The sequence below is a fragment of the Oryctolagus cuniculus genome, chromosome 11 (genome assembly GCF_051225735.1).
Source record: "Oryctolagus cuniculus isolate XC-2025 breed Fujian yellow rabbit chromosome 11, ASM5122573v1, whole genome shotgun sequence".
Taxonomy (NCBI): domain Eukaryota; kingdom Metazoa; phylum Chordata; class Mammalia; order Lagomorpha; family Leporidae; genus Oryctolagus; species Oryctolagus cuniculus.
This window is the reverse complement of record NC_142877.1, coordinates 113,693,964-113,711,676: the sequence shown is the minus strand read 5'-3', so window position 1 is coordinate 113,711,676 and position 17,713 is coordinate 113,693,964. Positions and strand designations below refer to the sequence as shown.

The window sequence follows — 17,713 nt, the reverse complement described above, 5'->3', positions numbered from 1 at the left end:
TCATTCTGCCAAATTAGGGTGGTTGGTGGCTTTGTCTGGGGATTTTTATGAGATGAGCTCTTTGGCCCCTCCCTCGGTCTTTCATCTCTGCAGGGCTCCGCTTTGCCTGCACACCCTGGCCTAGGCCTGTTGTCCCCGGTGGGTATTGGTAGCGCTCGGGTGATCAGTTATGTGTCACTCTGCCTCTTTGTCAGGCCAGGCCGGGGTTTCTTAGTGACACTGGGGGCTGGAAGAGTTGACGGTTGTTTCGAGCCCTGTACGCAGCGTCCTGGCCTCTCCTCCTTAGATGCCAGCAGCACCTTCCCTCTCCAGTTGTGACACCAAAAGTGTCCCCAGATACTGCTTCCCAGAGGGTAGAACCACTGGACTAAACATCGCCCATTGGTCTTACTCTAAGTGTTAATTCTTTTGTTTGTTTGTTTAAATTTGAAAGAGAGAGAGAGAGAGAGAGGTCTTCTATCCTCTGGTTCACTCCCTAAATGGCTGCAATGGCTGGAGTTGTGCCGATCCAAAGCCAGGAGCCAGGAGCTTCTTCCTGGTCTCCCACGTGGATGCAGGGGCCCAAGCACTTGGGCCGTCTTCTGCTGCTTTCCCAGGCACATTAGCAGGGAGCTGGATGGGAAGTGGAGCAGCCAGGACTTGAAATGGCACCCATGTGGAATGCCAGCACTGCAGGCCAGTGCTTTAACTGGCTGTGCCACAGTGCTGGCCCTGAGTGTTAATTCTGATTGATCAGCAGCGGTTGCCTGGAACCCCTTGTGGCAAGGAGTGCAGGATAGATTAATGCTGTCTGCTGTGGGCCCAGGATAGGGCATGGCTGCATGTCAGCAGAGGTCCTGCGGTCCAGGTAGAGAGGCAGCCGTGTTTATAGACAGAGGTCTGTGGCCACAGCTATGTGACAAAGCAAGTTACTGCCTACACCCGGTGCTGGCACAGCAGCAACACCAGCAGGTGTCCTGTGTCTTGGAGCTGGAGGAGGTGTGGCCACTGAGGCCGGGGGTGGTCGGGGAGGGCTCTTGAGGGCTGCCAGCCGGTGCAAAGCTGCAGGTATCTGTCAGTAAGTGGTTACGGCACAGCCCAGGCGTGCCCGGCATACTTCAGTTTGTTGTTTTAATCCTGGCCTTGGGTTTAATTAAAGTTGTGGTGATTTGGTCGGCTCACCCTCCCCACCTTGGCTTTCCCACTTGGTTAATTTGTTGTTGTGGCCATTAACGGGTCTCCCCACTTGAGGACTGCACAGTTCCTCAGGGCCAGGAGGGCGTGAGAGCATGAGGTTCGTGCTGCTGACCTCGCCAGGAGGAAAGGGATTTAAAAGGGGCGCAGGGAGTGACCTAGGGCAGGTTCAAGGCGTGCAGGCTAAGAGGTCCGACTGCTAGGAACTGGGCTTGCGCTGGGGCCAGGCCCTCCGGGGTCGCCCCTGTGGGTGAGACAGGCGTGTTCTTGCAGAGCTGGCCAGTTGAAGAATTCAGCTTGAGCTCGGTCATCTCGCCAGCAAGAGTACAAAAAGCGCTGCTTCTCCGTTAATTAGCTCTGGTGCCAGCTTTGGTTCGCTTTCAGTGACTTTATGGTATTTTAATGAGCTGCTAGCATTTCTGGGGAGCGGCGCGGGGTCCGCTTTCATTCCAGCCCTAAATAGATCTGAAAGCTATTTAACCCTTTCTCCTGTGCCGGCCCCTCCCTGCCCTGCCTCTGCTTCCCAGCGGAGCTGTGCCAGGAGTGTTTGCTCCGTGTTTGAGCCCAGTGTCCCCTCAGTGGCTACAGCTGTGGGGGAACCACGCTATGGGTGTGGTCTTTGAATCCGCAGGTACGGGGCGGGCCTTGTATGTGAATGGCCTGTGCAGAGGCAGCCTAGAGACCAGGGTCTTCTCATTACGTGTCTGAGGACCCCCACCCCCACCCCGGCTGCAGGACTGTGGGCACTGCTGTCGCTCCTTCACCTGGCCGGTTCTTGAAGGAAGTCTCTCCGGCCAGAGGCTAGGTGGAGACTGGGGCCGAAGCCTTCCCTGCGCCCCTCTTCACGGTCTCCCTGCCCAGCTGGTTGCTGCTCCTGTAGAACCGGGTCTAAGGGAAAGCACCGGGTGTGTCAGAGGCCGGGGAGCTGGTTCGAGGGTACAGCCTGATTCTGAACGCAGAGCAGGACAGATCACTGCCGAATCGGAGGGGGGCCTCTGATGCGATGACCGCGCTTAGGCAGGAATGTGCCGGCCGGGAGCCTGCCAGCCCTCGGCACACAAAGGCCCCGCTGTCTGCCAGGAGGCCTGGAGCTGCCTTGTGTGTCGCATGTGCCTAGGGAGGCAGCATAGGCTCACCGAGGAGGGCCTGTCCTGTGCCTGCCCACAGTGGGGTCCCTGTGCCAGCCGAGCACCTACTGGGTGCAGGCACTGAGCAGCAGGCCAGAGGCCCTCCTGGAAGAGGTCAATATCTAGACCCCAGAGGCAGCTGAGTCAGGTTCAGATGAGGGTCCGAGCACAACGCTGAGCCTTGAGGGCAGCTGGGGTGGGAATGGGCTCCGACACGGACACTGAGGAGCACCTCTGCAGGCTGCCAGGGACTGTGGGCCTCGTGAGCAGGACGACGTGAGGTGTGCAGGGGAGGCCTGGGCTTGGACCGAGGGGAGCAGTGACTCTGGGCCGGCGCGGCCAGTAACTTTTCTCTGACAGAGCCTCCTTTGCCACCCTTCTTGGGGGCTACTAACATTTACATCTCAGGGTGGTGGTAAGAGTTGAACTTGGGGTCAGATGTGTGAGACCAGGCCGGTGCTTAAGTAAGTACCTGTTAAAGGCCGGCTGTAAGAATCAGAAAGCAGATTTTAAATCTTTAGAGAGAGAGAAAGAGATATCTTTTTTTTTTTTTTAAGATTTATTTTATTTATTTGAAAGACAGAGTTACAGAGAGAGGTAGAAACAGAGAGATCTTCATCCGCTGGTTCACTCCCTAGATGGCCGCAACAGCCAGAGCTGAGCCGATCCGAAGTCAGGAGCTTCTTCTGGGTCTCCCACGTGGGTGCAAGGACCCAAGGACTTGGGCCACCTTCTACTGCTTTCCTAGGCCATAGCAGAGAGCCAGATTGGAAGAGGCTCAGCAGCCGGGACTTGAAACGGTGCCCATATAGGATGCCTGCGCTTCAAGCCAGGACTGTAACCCACTGTGCCACAGCGCCGGCCCCAAGAGATACCTTTCACCTGCTGGTTCACTCCCCGAATTCCCGCATTCGCCGTGACTGGGCCAGGCTGAAGCTAGGAGCTCAGAACTTAGTCTGGGTTTCCCATGTTCGTAGCAGGGACCCAAGTACTTGAGCCATCACCTGCTGCTGCCCACGGTGCACATTAGCACGGAGTTGGGATCTGAGGTGAAGGCAGGATTTGAACTCAGGTACTGTGGTACGGAATCTTGTGCCAAATGCCTACCCTGAAGACAAATTTTTTTAAGTTATTTTTTAAGAAGACTGATTTATTTGTTTGAAAGGCAGAGTCACAGAAAGCGAGACACACACACACACACACACACACACACACACAGAGATCGATCGATCTTGCATCCACTGCTTCATTACCCAAATGCCCACAACAGCCATATCTGAGTCAGGCTAAAGCCAGGAACCAGGAATTCAATCCTGGTCTCCCATGTGGATGGCAGGGGCTCAAGCACTTGGGCCATCATTTGCTGCCTTCCCAGGCACATGAGTAGGAAGTTAGATTAGAAGTGGAGCATCCAGGACTCGAACCAGCCCTCTGATACAGAGCGCCAGCCTCCCGAGCGGCAGCTGAAGCGGTGTGCCACAGCTCGGCCAACAGTGTGGACTGAGCTGCCCGGCTGGCCACAGCACCCTCAGTCAGTCACTGCTCACATCCGTGCTCCTGCTTGCTTAGTGATGATAACCAAAGGCGTCCTCCAGGCGGGCTTTCTAAAAAACCTGCTCAGAGACACTCCCTCCTCTAGTGGAGACCCAGGAAGGAACCTGTCAAAGCCGTCTTCCCGGCAGTGCGCGGGACATGCAGGCACGGCGCAGCTTGCGGGAACGTGTCCCATCTAGTCCTGCAGCACTGAGGCCTTGGGCTCTGCCCTGATGGGGGCCGTTCTGCAGCCCTGAGGCGCCCACCTGCCCTCCTTGCTGCTGGTGGACAGCGGGGGGAGGGGGCCATGGCCCACTGCCCCCCAGAAAGGAAGTCTGGCCCCAGAGCGAGGCTGCTCACTTGGAATGTGTCCTGCTTGTCGGTCTTATTTTGAGAAATTCTTTCTGGAAGAAAAGTTTCTGTGGTTAACGTATCCTTTGCCAAAATTCAACTTCAGGTTGGTTTTTTTATTTGTGTTTTAATCCAACACAGCAAGCCCTCTGCACCTTGCTCTGGGCAGGCTGAGAGGGAGAAGAGAGAGAAGTGCCTGCTGGGAACCTGCAACCTTGCAGGTTTTTTTTTTTTTTTTTTTTTTTTTTTTTAAGATTTATTTATTTTATTTGAAAGGCAGAAAGAGAGAGGGAGAGGTCTTCCATCTACTGGTTCACTCTCCAAAGGCCGGAGCTGTGCTGATCCAAAGCCAGGAGCCAGGAGCTTCTTCCGGGTCTCCCACGTGGGTGCAGGAGCCCAAGCACTTGGGCCATCCTCCACTGCTTTCCCAGGCCATAGCAGAGATGTGGATCAAAAGTGGAGCAGGACTTAAACAGGTACCCATATGGGATGCCGACACTGCAGGCAGCGACTTTACCCCTGTGCCACAGTGCCAGCCTAGCTTATAACTTTTGTTCTATTTTATTTTAAAGATTTATTTATTTATTTGAAAGAGTTACACAGAGAGAGGAGAGGCAGAGAGAGAGAGGTCTTCCACCCGATGGTTCACTCCCCAATTGGCCACAATGGCTGGAGCTGTGCCGATCTGAAGCCAGGAGCCAGGAGCTTCTTCCAAGTGTCCCACGTGGGTGCAGGGGCCCAAGGACTTGGGCCATCTTCTACTGCTTTCCCAGGCCACAGCAGAGAGCTGGATCGGAGGTGGAGCAGCCACGTCTCAAACTGACGCCCATATGGGGTGCCGGTGCTTCAGGCCAGGGCGTTAACCCACTGCGCCGCAGCGCTGGCCCCAGCTTATAACTTTGATAAGCAGATTGGGGAATCAACATAAATGTCCTTGGTAAGGACACTGCTCAGCTACTGGGAAAAGAAGGGTTTGGGGCCGTGAGAGAACTGCTTACTGCTGGTTTTAGGTGGTAAGGATGCCAGAAGGCTGGTGCATTTGAGAAGTTCGTTGATTAAAAGAGCTGACACCGTGATCAGGAATGGGGATACTTTTGGTCAGCAGCTTCGCAGTTCCTCAGCGATTACTCACAGGTTCTTGAAAGCTTGGCCCGGGGTTTTTGTGCTGCGGTGCCTCCCCCACCCCCTACAACAGGTTCAGCGGTTTCCTGGTTTCCTGCCCGTTTTGCTGTGTCCCAGCCTGTTTTTCCTGTTCTCCCAGGTTCTGGCTCTGAGACTACAGCAGGGTGGAACAGGGATGTGTTGGGAGAGAAGAGGCGGTTTCCTCTCCCTGCCTCTTTGCTGGAGTTACGTCCTGCTGCCCGGGCTCTGCGACTCCACGGACACTGTGTCCAGCCTGCGTTGCTCCGCAGAGGGACGGGGCGCAGGTCTGAGCGCAGGGAAGTGTGAGCTGTGCTCCAGCGGCAGGTTCCCGCCGGAAAGTCGCCAGCGTGTCTGCTCCGACTGGTGGCCCCGGCTCCAAGGTCCCTGGAGCCACAGGTTCTTCAGGCTGTGCTGTGTGTACCACTGCTGCTCCTCTCCGCATTAGTACTCCGGGGCCTTCCATCAGGCCCGACCAGCTCACTGGGGCAGCCGTGACTGGTCGTGCTCCGGGGGCGGCCTGTTGTGTCCTGGGCACTGCTTGGCTGTGGCCGTCTCCTTCCCTGTGTGTATCCCGTGTCCTTGCCTCACCCCTCCCTGAGAATCCAGCCTCCTGCAGATCTGGGAACAGTGGCCGGTGCCTCTCCTGCAGGACCCTCTCTCCCTGTGGAGAGCAGCAGGGCGGGGCTGACCTCGGCGTGGTACCCGTGGCACTTGCTGTGCGCGGTTGGCACGGCGGCTGCCTTTGGAATTTCCCTCCAGTCTGACAAACCCGTTGGCGCCTCCTTTGCAGCAGCCCCCAGTCTCGCTGGTGAGAGAGGTGGCTAAGCAGCCAGCGGTGGCCACTCTGCCAGCTTTGCCTGTGCCCTGGGAACTCGCCTGAGTTCCGTGGGTGCATTTTGGCCAAGAGCAGGCTTGTCTGAGGCCTCACTTGCTCTCTGGCATTGTGCTCAGAGCAGTCCCCTGAGCTTGGTTCTGCGGGAGAGCTGCTTGTGCTCTGCCTGCTGCAGCCGGGGACTTGGGCCAAGTTCCTCCCTGAGGCGCGCAGCGGGGTGCAGCCGGAGGCCAGGTCTCTGGTGCGCAGTGCTGATGCCGAGTGGCTCCCTCGGCCTGGATACCTACCCACCTGTGCAACCGGATGACCACACTGTGCACTTAGGAGCGCGCACAGGGGCTTCCTTCTGCACTGGCTGACGGCTGGCCGGGCAGGCTGCTGGGGGGCGCCAGGACAGCACCTGCCTTTTCTCACCTCTTCTTGCTTCCCTACAGCTTGTTACCCAAGCTGCGAATCGGGCTGGCAGTGGAGTAGGGCCACGTGCTATCGAGTGCCCAGCCTGTAGGTGCTCCCAGTGGAAGGCAGTCTGGGAAGGACAGGGTACCCAGGGGCCTGGGTCCTCAGCCCAGCTCGTGTGACTTTGGTCTGGCTCTGTACCCTGATCTCCAGGCCCAGATGATGAACCAGAGACTTCCCACTGCAAAGCCCTCAGGTTGTATACCTTGTAAAGTGCTGTGCGCCTTGGCCCCTAGACCTCCCAACAAGGGGGTCTCGGGGGAAGTGACTCTGGGGGCTCAATGCCAGGGCAGAGCTGCCTGACACCTCCCTGTCCCAGGTGACCCAGGGCGGGGGTCGCCAGACCGTTACAGCCTGTGCAGTGAGCCACCCAGGAACGTTCACGTTTGTCGTGGCTCATCCCGACAGTCCCACCTCATGCAGGCTTGTGGCCCACCTCCAAGCTGCCCTTTCCTTGTCCCACATCCATTCTCTGACTGCGGGGTCCCATGGGCAGGGCACTCCCGGCGTAGCCCCAGGAGGGCCACTCCTCAAGGGAACTTCAGGAAGGCCTCATGGCGGGGATCCTGGCGGTGAGTCAGGCCCAGCGGCGGCTGCTGGTGAGCAGGGCCCCGCTGCCTTCCTTCAGTGCTTCCTGTCGGGCTGATGTCACCACTGTGTGGGCCTCGCGGCCTTTTATGGACAAGAATCGGCTGCAGCGCCTCTCACAGAGGAAGTGAGCAGCAGGCCCCCACCCAGGTTTGAACCTGGGATGAGATACCTGGGCTGAAATCCCTGGGCTCGGCTTCTCCTCCCGCGTGGGCTGGAAACACCTGTGGGGGGCGGGGAGTGGGGGAGTGACCTCATCACGTGGGCTCAGCCTCGGGGCATAGCGAAGTTTAAAATAAAATCTGGAGGGAAAGGCCGGGTCACTGAATGCGTAACCAAAGTCGTTCTTGTGGTTCTGGGCGTGCTCCCAGGACAGCTTTGAGATGCAGCGGGCGCGGGGCAGCCGCCCCACACTGCGGGCCTCGGGCGGGCTATTGCCTTCTGTCCTCAGAGCACCCCTCAGATCCCTGGAGGGCGGTGTGGGGGTGTGTGGGCACTGTTTGGGGAAGTGCAGGGCGGGTCTCAGGGCTCAGGAGCCAGCCGGTGGCTTCCTCTCCTCCTGACGCCCACTGGTTGTCAAACTGTGCTCTGAGGGGCCACACACCGTCCCTGCTCAGGGATCTGGGAAGATTTTATCTGAGCAAAAACTGCTGCTGCTGATTTGCTTACTTCTCCCTTTTGAAAACCTGAAATCCCTTGCAGAGCGCCTCATAGCCTGTGTGTGCCCCTGCCCCGCCGAGGTGGCAGCAGAGCAGAGCGTTCCGGTGCACTCCCAGGCCTGAAACAAACGGGTCGGGCGGATCCCGAGGCAGGGCTGATGCTGGGTGCCGGGGAAGGTCCCCACAGAATGCACAGGGTCAAGGCCAAGGGCACGCTGGCCGAGAGAGTTCCCAGCGGTCAGAAGGACTGTCGTGAGAAAAGACTTAGGCACAGCGGGATGGTGACGCCTGCCTCGTAAGGTTACTGGGTGGCCGCACAAAGGGGGCCGTGTGTGAATCACTCTGGGCAGGTGGATTAGGGGGTTAAGCGGTGGGGGCCAGAGGTGAAGAAATGAGGATGGCCCCCCATCAGTCTCCTTTCTAAAAGCCCTTGTCCAAAGGACTGTCTGTGGCCCAACAGACTGAAGCGTGCGTGCTGAGGCTATGCTGAGGGGGGACCCACTCCTCTCTGGCATTTGGAGTGAGAGGTCAGAGAGGTGGAAAAGTTGGGGTTGGTGGGCTGGCCAGGGGTTAGGTCATGAGTCTGGCTCTGGATGTGTGTGTGTGCCCATGCATGTCTGCATACACGCGTGCACCGCCTTTTTGCACGTGTGTCTACACCTGTGCACGTGTGTGCAGCTGTACATGTCTGTGTACACACGCCGTCATGCACCAGGGCACAGGCCCATGTGTTTGCATTTCTGTGTGCGCACGCCCACGTGGGTCTGCGTGTTTCTCTGCACATGTGTGTGTCCATGTGCAGCTGTGCCCAGGCGCATGTGTGGGGGCTCTGCTTCCTGTTGCGGAGCAACAGAGCCTGCGACTCCTCATGCATTAGAGGAATTCCAGCCGTCCCAGGACGGGCCCGGACAGCCCTGGGAAAACGGTGCCTTCTGCAAGGGATGGGGAATGTTGCCTTTTATGGTAGTGCCGGGCCGGCGCCGCTCACGCCTTGCCAGCAGGCGCAGGTACATTCCTGCCTGCTTGTGGAGCAGTGACTAAACTTGCCCGCAGCCCTGCAGACCGCAGGGAGCTGCACGGGGGAGGGCCAAGTGTCCCTTCCAGCCCTTATCAGTTGCTGCACTGCTGTGCTGTGTGGGAGCCAGGGATGAAAGCTGTGTGGTCATCCCCAGGCTTTGGCCCCTGCCGGCTCTTCCCATGCTCCTCCTGTCTGATCGAGGCTCTGCCCAGCTCTCACCTCCTCCTTGTTGGGCAGTGAGACAAGGCGGGGTGGGGAGCAGAGCTGCTTCCTTCGGGCTGTCGCCTGAGGGGTGGGGTGTGTGTGTGTGTGTGTGTGTGTGCGCGCGCGCGCGCGCGCGCCCGAGTTCTGCCTGCGCCCCCACCCCCCTGGTATTTCCTGGGGGGCTGGGAGGAAGGCTGCAGCTGAGGGCGCGGGCAGCAGCTGCGTGTGTGGGCTGTGAGGCTTGTTCTTTTTCTTTCTGCCCGGTCTCCCTCTTTCCCTCCCAAATGACCGGGGAGGTGGGGGCCGGTGTCCAGTCCCACATGCTAGAGAGCTCGCCCTGGGGAGAGGCAGGCGACCTCCCTGGGGCAGCACTGGCCAGACTGAACGCTAAATCCATGTCCTGGGGCTGTGCAGAAAGCTGTGAGTCACGCCGGTGCCTCACCGTGCGAGCAGGGAGCGTCCTCTACAGATGGCCACCAGCCACATCTGTGTACAGCACCGATGCCACTGTGACGGCACCACCACCACTGCCCCAACGGGCAACTTCCTGACGGTGGAGTGGAGACAGCAGCAACTAGAAGAGCCCCTTCTGCTGCCAGGGTCCCACGCCAGGCCTGCCTTGTGTCACTCAGTGCTGCATACTGAAGCCGAGACTGGCGCAGTCAATTCCTCAGCCCAGACACCACGTTAGGTCCAGGCTGCTCTGGTTCAGGCTGCATAGGAGTTCATGGGGGTGGGAGGAAAAGGGCAGCTCTTGGTTAAGACCCCGGCGCTAGCCAGGGTCCCCCAGATTCTCTTGCTGTGTTGCCGTCCACCTTAGCGTCCTCAGTGGGGGCGTCACGGCTCCCCTGCACCCCAAGGGCCGTGAGGATTTCTGTCCTTCCCTGCTGAGCAGTGCTGGGAGCTCCCGACTCGTGGGCCCAGAGAACAGGTTGTCATGGGAACTCCAGGAACTGTCCCGTAGAAGCTCCCGCTAGACTGACACCCCTGGGCACCTTCCACGTGCGGGTGGCCACGCTGGTGTGTTCACGTGAGGGCGGGGCCAGGGCTCAGAGAAGGCTGGGCCGCATCCCAGATTTTGTGCTCTGGCCTCAGGCTGTCCCGCTGCAAGGCAGGCCTGTCAGCTGCTCCTTGACGGTGCTCCCTGCCTACTGGAGGCCGCATTTAGAGCACCTGCCCCAGGCTTTACTGCACATACCGCGGCCCCCCAGGTAGACTCACAGGGCATCCCGGCCCCACTGTGCTTTGCAGTACAGTAGCTCCCGGGGAGCTTTCTGGAACTTGGCTTCATCTAAGGCGGGGAGACAGCATTCTTCCTGGTTTTAGGGGTGGGGCGGGTGGCATAGGGAGGCAGGAGCGGCTGTCTGGGGGTGCTGGCTGCCCCTCTGCGCGAGGCACACAGGCAGGTGGGGTTCTGGGTCGCAGAGGCCCAGCCACCGAGGGTTGTGCTCTGTGTCTGGGAATGGGTGGCTCTGTGTCTGGCTGATGTTAACACGGCGCCTCCTCTGTTTCAGACCGAGAAGACCAGTCCATCCTGTGCACGTAAGTGTTTGGGTGCTGGGGGGCTGCTGTGTACCCGTTCCCGAGCAGAGAATGTTCTTATCCCGTAGACTCCTAGGCCGCTGAGTTCCAGTCCCAGTTCAAGGCCCTCCTCCTCCGATTCCCAGGGGATCGGACGCAGTGCTGTGTGTTCTTACTCTGGCCCCACAGCACAGATGAGCTTGATGTCATGGCCAAAGATTCAATCAGCCTTCGTCCACAGAGCAGGTGGGGGCGGGGTTTATAGCAGAGAGGAAGCCACGCGCCCTCTCCCGCAGGGACAGCGGGCGTGGTCGGCCTCCGGGCAGCTCCCAGCAGAGTGCATCCCTCGGGGCTCTGAAGGTGCCTTCACTGCCCAGGTTGGGGCTGACGCTGGGGCCTCTCGCCTCCGCGTCTGAGCTCTGGGAGGCAGAGGATGCCGTTGCCGGAGCGGTGAGCAGGACAGAACCTGTCCGGAAGTGAAGCGTCCCCGGGCCGTGCGGAGCTGCTTCTGACCTCTAAGTCAACAGCTGCCCGGGACTGATTCCTAAAACACTGGGATGTGCAGGCTGCCAAGCGAGCAGGGCAGGCAGTGGACACAAGTTTACTTCTGTCCAGCCTCGGAGGGCCAGGGGAGTGGACAGTGAGGAGTCCAGAACTCCGCATTTACCTGGCCTTCCCGTTTTTTCTGCCAGTAGGCCTGGGGTCCCTGACGGGCACCCAGCAGAATGGCAGAAACAGTAGACAGAGGAGCACGCGGTGAGCGGGGACAGGGTCCAAGGACTTGGCCGCGGCTCACCCGGGGATTTCCTTGGTTCTTGGCAGGGGTGAGTCTGGAGCTGGCAAGACAGAAAACACCAAGAAAGTCATCCAGTATCTGGCTCACGTGGCCTCCTCACACAAGAGCAAGAAGGACCAGGTGAGCACCGGCCCTCCCTCCTGCCCGCTGCTTGCTGGGACTTCAGTGGGGTGCTTGCGGACGAGCGCTTAGTGATCATGGTTTTGGGTTTGAAAAAGGAAGCTTTGGGGAACGAAGCCGAGTGTGAGTGCTTCCATCGAGGCGGCAGCCTCGCCGCCTTGGGAGTGGTCCCTGGGCAGCAAGCCCCTCCCGCCCTTGGCCTCCTCACTCTCCAAGCTGCTATGGAAACTGGAGCCACCCCAGGGTTTGCAGAGCAGCACTCTGGGCATCAGCAGCTGACCGCTGCGTGCCCTGTACCTGTGAGGCTGGAAGAGATTCCATGACTCGGTTCTCAGATGCACAAAGACTCGAGGGGTGTCGGGCAGGCCTGTGTCTGAACCCCTGCTGTTGAAGCACCCCCGGTGGCTAGCCCCCAGCAGAGAGAAGGGGCGATTGGAAAGACATCTCACGTGCGTTTTTCTCCCTCTCCCTCTTGGTGGATTGTGGTGGAAGTCGGCAGCGTCCTGGCTAGGTGAGCTGCACGTTTGCTGCACGTCTGCACCGGGCATGTATGTGCTGCCATCGTGTGCCCTGGAACTCTGTGTTTTTTCCTGAGCGGCTTCTCACTCTACACCGTTGTCACTTTCCGCAGCTAGAACTCTTCTCGTAGGCTCAGCTCACTGACTGTGTGGGGCAGAGGGGCTGGGGGTGACGCACCGTGACCTCTCGTGCACTCTGAACGACGGCTCCCGCAGAATGAGTACGGCCCTGTCCACTGGCTGCTCTCAGAAACTGCAGTCACGCCCGGCACACCGGAGCTCTCTCATCCCGTGCAGAACCCTGTCCTCGGCACCCTCTTTCCCAGAGCTGCAGATGGAGATGGCCAGCCCTGTCACCTGCAGCTACCGTGCCAGCAGGAGGCAGTGCTGGGGAGGTGTCACTTTGGAGTTTCCCAGAGGTCGGGGGCAATCAGCCCCAAGCATGACCGTGGGGTTCGCTTTCCCTCTCTCCTCCTCTCTCTCTTCCCCTCTCCCTCTCCCTCTCCCTTAAGCACACACTTTGAAACTCCCCCGTGGCGTCCCCTGAGGCCCCGGGGGAGCCCTGCCTTACTGGCGTCCGCAAGTAAGTCGGGCCGTGTGTCTCTGCATGAAGACCTGGGGGCGTCCTGCACAGTGTCCTGCTACAGGCTCCTGGAACCGGTCCAGCAGCAACTTCCCGCGCCAGGTTCCTCCAGACTTGCCATGGGGCGTCGGGAGTTATATTTAGAAACTAATAACGTTTCTTTCTCCACCTCTCTCTCTCCCCACTCCCCATTTTCCATTCTTCCAGGAGGCCTGTTTTAAAAACAGAGCCGTGAGGGTAGGAGTTCCTCTGGCTGTGGTTTTCTATTTCTGAAATCTCAGTAAAATCCAACTGTTTATTGCATGCCTCGTATGTGACTGGTTCCCGGGAGGGTGACATTGGAATCCCTGCCCCGGAGGACAGGAGAGAGGACCACGGAGAGAGGGAAGCGAGACAGACCCGGTGCCTCGCGTCTGGGGCTGCAGCCGCAGGGAGAAAGGCAGGCGTGTGGCGGAGTGTGGAGGAGGTGACGGGGGCAGCACTGTTCCCAGCGCGCGGCGTGGCGTGGCGTGGCGTGGCGGGCTCTGAGTCCGTGGCCCTGCATCCAGCTCGAGGGATGGACCCTGCCTCTGGCTTTCGATCGGTGCTGGGCTGGGCGTGAGAGGCCGTGGACCAGTTTGGTTAACGTCCTTGCCCGAGGCGGTGCCGTGATTTCCCACACGCAGCTGGCACGGGAAAGGCTTCGTGAGCTTGGTTGGCCGGCCTTGTCTTCTGGAGCCTGGTGTACACACCCCAGGAGGGAGCCTGCTCTCTTTACTGCTGGTGGTTGTGTGCCCGCCCCGAGACCTCCAGCCAGGATATCCTGAGCCTCACTTGCTGTGCAGAGGCTGCGCTTCTGTCAGGGCTGCAGCTCGCAAAGCAGCCCGTGGTGAGGGGACCGTCCAGGTGGACTTGCGTGGTCTGAGTGTAGGATCGTCCAGGCGGACTTGTGTAGTCTATAGGACCGTCTAGGTGGACTTGTGTAGTCTATAGGACCGCCTAGGCAGACTTGTGTAGTCTATAGGACCGTGCAGGCGGACTTGCGTGGTCTGAGTGTAGTACCATCCAGGTAGACTTGTGTAGTCTGAGTGTGGGACCAGCCAGGCGTACTTGTGTAGTCAGAGTGTAGGACCGTCCAGGCGGACTTGCATAGTCTGAGTGTGGGACCGTCCAGGCGGACTTGTGTAGTCTGTAGGACCGTCCAGGTGGACTTGCATGGTCTGAGTGTAGGACCGTCCAGGCGGACTTGCATAGTCTGAATGTGGGACCGTCCAGGCGGACTTGTGTAGTCTATAGGACCGTCTAGGTGGACTTGTGTAGTCTATAGGACTGTGCAGGCGGACTTGCGTGGTTTGAGTGTAGGACCGTCCAGGTGGACTTGTGTAGTCTGAGTGTAGGACCGTCCAGGCGGACTTGTGTAGTCTGAGTGTAGGACTGTCCAGGTGGACTTGCGTGGTCTGAGTGTAGGACCGTCCAGGTGGACTTGTGTAGTCTATAGGACTGTCCAGGTGGACTTGCATGGTCTGAGTGTAGGATCGTCCAGGTGGACTTGCGTAGTCTGTAGGAACATCCAGGCGGGACTTGCGTGGTCTGAGTGTGGGACCGTCCAGGTGGACTTGTGTAGTCTGAGTGTAGGACCGTCCAGGTGGACTTGCGTAGTCTGAGTGTAAGACCGTCCAGGCGGACTTGTGTAGTCTGAGTGTAGGACCGTCCAGGTGGACTTGCGTGGTCTGAGTGTAGGACCGTCCAGGTGGACTTGCGTGGTCTGAGTGTAGGACCGTCCAGGTGGACTTGCGTGGTCTGACTGTAGGACCGTCCAGGTGGACTTGCGTGGTCTGAGTGTAGGACCGTCCAGGTGGACTTGCGTGGTCTGAGTGTAGGACCGTCCAGGTGGACTTGCGTGGTCTGAGTGTAGGACCGTCCAGGTGGACTTGCGTGGTCTGAGTGTAGGACCATCCAGGTGGACTTGCGTGGTCTGAGTGTAGGACCGTCCAGGCGGACTTGCGTGGTCTGAGTGTAGGACCGTCCAGGTGGACTTGTGTAGTCTATAGGACCGTCCAGGTGGACTTGTGTAGTCTGAGTGTAGGACCGTCCAGGTGGACTTGCGTGGTCTGAGTGTAGGACCGTCCAGGTGGACTTGTGTAGTCTATAGGACTGTCCAGGTGGACTTGTGTAGTCTGTAGGACCGTCCAGGGGGACTTGCGTAGTCTATAGGACCATCCAGGTGGACTTGCGTGGTCTGAGTGTAGGACCGTCCAGGTGGACTTGCATGGTCTGAGTGTAGGACCGTCCAGGTGGACTTGCGTGGTCTGAGTGTAGGACCGTCCAGGCGGACTTGTGTAGTCTGTAGGACCGTCCAGGCGGACTTGTGTAGTCTATAGGACTGTCCAGGTGGACTTGCGTGGTCTGGGTGTGACTCAGGATGCTGCTCTATGTCTCAGGCACCAGTTGCAGCCCACTGGCAGGAATGGCACCTGGGGAAGGCCTGCACACCGATGGGTAACTCTAGACCCCAGGGGCAGGCACAGCCTACAGTGCCCATCATTTCTTACTACGCACGTGTCACTGGAAAACACGCATCCCTTGCATCCCTCCTCAGAGGTCAACAGAGCAGCCCGTGGGTCAGCCCTCGCCGCCCTCCGCAGGGAGCTCGGCTCTGGAGTCCGCGGCAGTTATCCCGAGTTGGCCTGAGGCCCCTCTTTCCACAGCAACAACTGCAGCTCCAAACACAGAGGCCTTGGCTTTGCCCCGAAGCTGGGCCGGCTGCTCCCTCCGTCTGCGGGAACGGGAGTGGCCGCCCAGCCTGGCCGCCTGGCCTGTGCTTTGAGAGGCGCGCTTCAGTGGGTGGGGGAGCTGCTCCCATCCAAAGCTGGCCCCGTGGGCTGCCTCGCTGGCTGCCCAGGCCCGCCCATGACCTGTGGGTTAGAGCCCGGCATCCAGTTACCACCAAAGGCACATGCGAGTCTGCGCCATGGTTTTCACCCCTGCCACTTGCCGTGGCCCTACTGACCCTCGCGCAGGGTACCGGAGCGCCCCCCTCACTTACCTGTGTGGTCCCCCGCCTGGGAGGAGGCCTGGCCAAGGGCTCCTGGAGGGGAGGCTCCAGCCGGCCTCTCTCTGGTCTCTGGTGGCCTCCAGGCTGCCTGGCGGGGCTCAGAGCATCCTCCGAGCTGGCAGACAGGTCCCGGCGGTGGTGGCCGTGCTGGGACTCTTGGGAGTTTTCCTTTTCCTCAGTCCTGGGCTGTTGCTGTGCCCAGAAATCCTGGCTTGACTCCAAGCATGCCAAGTGCAAGCCCCGACTGGCCACATGTGGGCGTCTGTCCCCCAGCCACTCCCGAGGAGTCCAGGTGATGCACTCCTGTGCGCCTCAGCCGGGCTGGTCAGTGCCTGCCTTACCGAGATGCCGCGGCTCGCGGCCCTGTTCCACCTGGCTTGGAGGGGCTGCTTGTGGGGCTGGGGCGGTGGGTAGAAGACTCGGATTTCACTCCTGCTTTGCTGGCTCGTACTGGATGACCCAGGGCTAGCCACCCCCACTTCAGCCTCGGCTTGTTCTGCGAAATGGGCTACTCGGTGACACCCACCTGTGTGTTTTAAGGATCCAGGGAAGCAGGCATGGGGTATATCCTGTCAGCTGAGAGATGCCGTGGTTCGCATGTAGGATTTATTGATGGCTTAGAGCCCAGCGTGGGCCTTGCTGACGCCCTGCTCAGTGCCTGTCTTGGTGGAGACAGCATGGGGGACCTCTAGGAAGATGAAGTGCTAGATCGTGCGTCTTTGTGGCTCTGTGTCTCCGTGTCCCTGTCCCATAGAAAGGAGAAAATGTGGGGCTCAGAGGCAGGGAGGCGGTGTGCACAGGCTGCAGCCCCTGTCCCAGGGAAGGGCCCTGCGTGAGCCTTGTCTTAGTCCACGTGCTGCTTTCACACACACTCCTCCAGAGCCAGCCCTGGGCCTCTGGCACGCGGTTCCTGCGGCGGGGGGCTCCCTTCTCCTGTTTTCCCTTTTAGGGCCTCTGGTTGGTCAGTCCTGGAAGTGAGTTCACAGCAGTCAAGGTTTCCTGAGGCCTGGCAGAAGAGGCCTGCTTGAGTGATGCCGGGGCCTGGCCCAGGCTGCAGCCTGCCCGGAAGCCTCCATCGCTGGCATGTCGGATGCACAGACGTGGCTCTGCCACTGTGTCCACCGGGCATGGCAGCCCAGGCCCCTCGCTGGCCCTCACTGGGTCTCTGGGTTCCTTTGCAGGGTGAGCTGGAGCGGCAGCTGCTGCAGGCCAACCCCATCCTGGAGGCCTTCGGGAATGCCAAGACCGTGAAGAACGACAACTCCTCGCGATTTGTGAGTAGCGGGCGGCAGTGTCCTGGCTCCGGGGACAGACAGGGCCTCATCCAGAGCTTTGGCACACGTGGCCGCCACTCCAGGTGTCTCACCTTCAACCTGAGGCCGGTTCCAGCCTGGTGGTGCCTGGGCCTGTTACGTGGAGTAGTCTGGATTGGGTTCCGGTCAGTGTGGCCTTGTCTTGCTCCCCCTAGGAGGGTGGAGCCTCCTTCATAGAAGGCAGAAGAGAGCCACCGTGAAGGATCATGGCGTGCCGCCGTGACCGGTCAGAACCCGAGGTTGCACTGAGCGGTGGGGAGCACTCCAGATGGCTGGGGAGCCAGCTCCTCCCTGGAGGAGTTTGGGCGTAGATTGGGCTAGGCCGGGCTCCTGTGTTCAGGCCCGTGGTGGCCTGGAGCCCTGAACACCATGCAGCAGGGGCACATGGGAGCCCTGGCCTGGCTCACGGGCACACACAGACTCTGGGCTTTGTCCCCGAGCTGTACCAGCTGGAGGTCCAGACAGGGGCAGGAGGCTCCGGCTGTCTCCTTGGTCCCTCACTGGGTAAGGCAGGGGGCCTCTGACCTCTCCATCCCTCTTTCCTCAGGGCAAGTTCATTCGCATCAACTTTGATGTCAATGGCTACATCGTGGGTGCCAACATTGAGACTTGTATCCTTGTGGCTCGCCGGTGTGAGGGTCCTGGGTCTGGATGGGAGGAGGTGACCTCAGAGAGCAGCGGCTGTGCCCCTTTATGGGCCTCTTGTGACACCTGCCCTGTGGGGTCAGGAAGACTCCCGGATGA

The 17,713-nt window shown here is 59.6% G+C and overlaps 1 protein-coding gene across 2 annotated transcripts in view; it reads left to right on the top strand.

Annotated features, from left to right (window-relative positions):
- MYH9 (myosin heavy chain 9) overlaps positions 1-17,713 on the top strand; it is an 87,703-nt gene that overhangs the window by 38,446 nt on the left and 31,544 nt on the right. For both annotated transcript variants that reach the window (XR_016217020.1, XM_051845941.3), the window contains exons 4-7: positions 10,599-10,626; positions 11,428-11,521; positions 16,838-16,930; positions 17,517-17,580. Coding sequence is in view for 1 of the 2 variants with exons in the window: in XM_051845941.3 (XP_051701901.3) it covers positions 10,599-10,626; positions 11,428-11,521; positions 16,838-16,930; positions 17,517-17,580 (279 nt within the window). In the remaining variant the exon portion in view is untranslated. The remainder of the gene's footprint in view (positions 1-10,598; positions 10,627-11,427; positions 11,522-16,837; positions 16,931-17,516; positions 17,581-17,713) is intronic.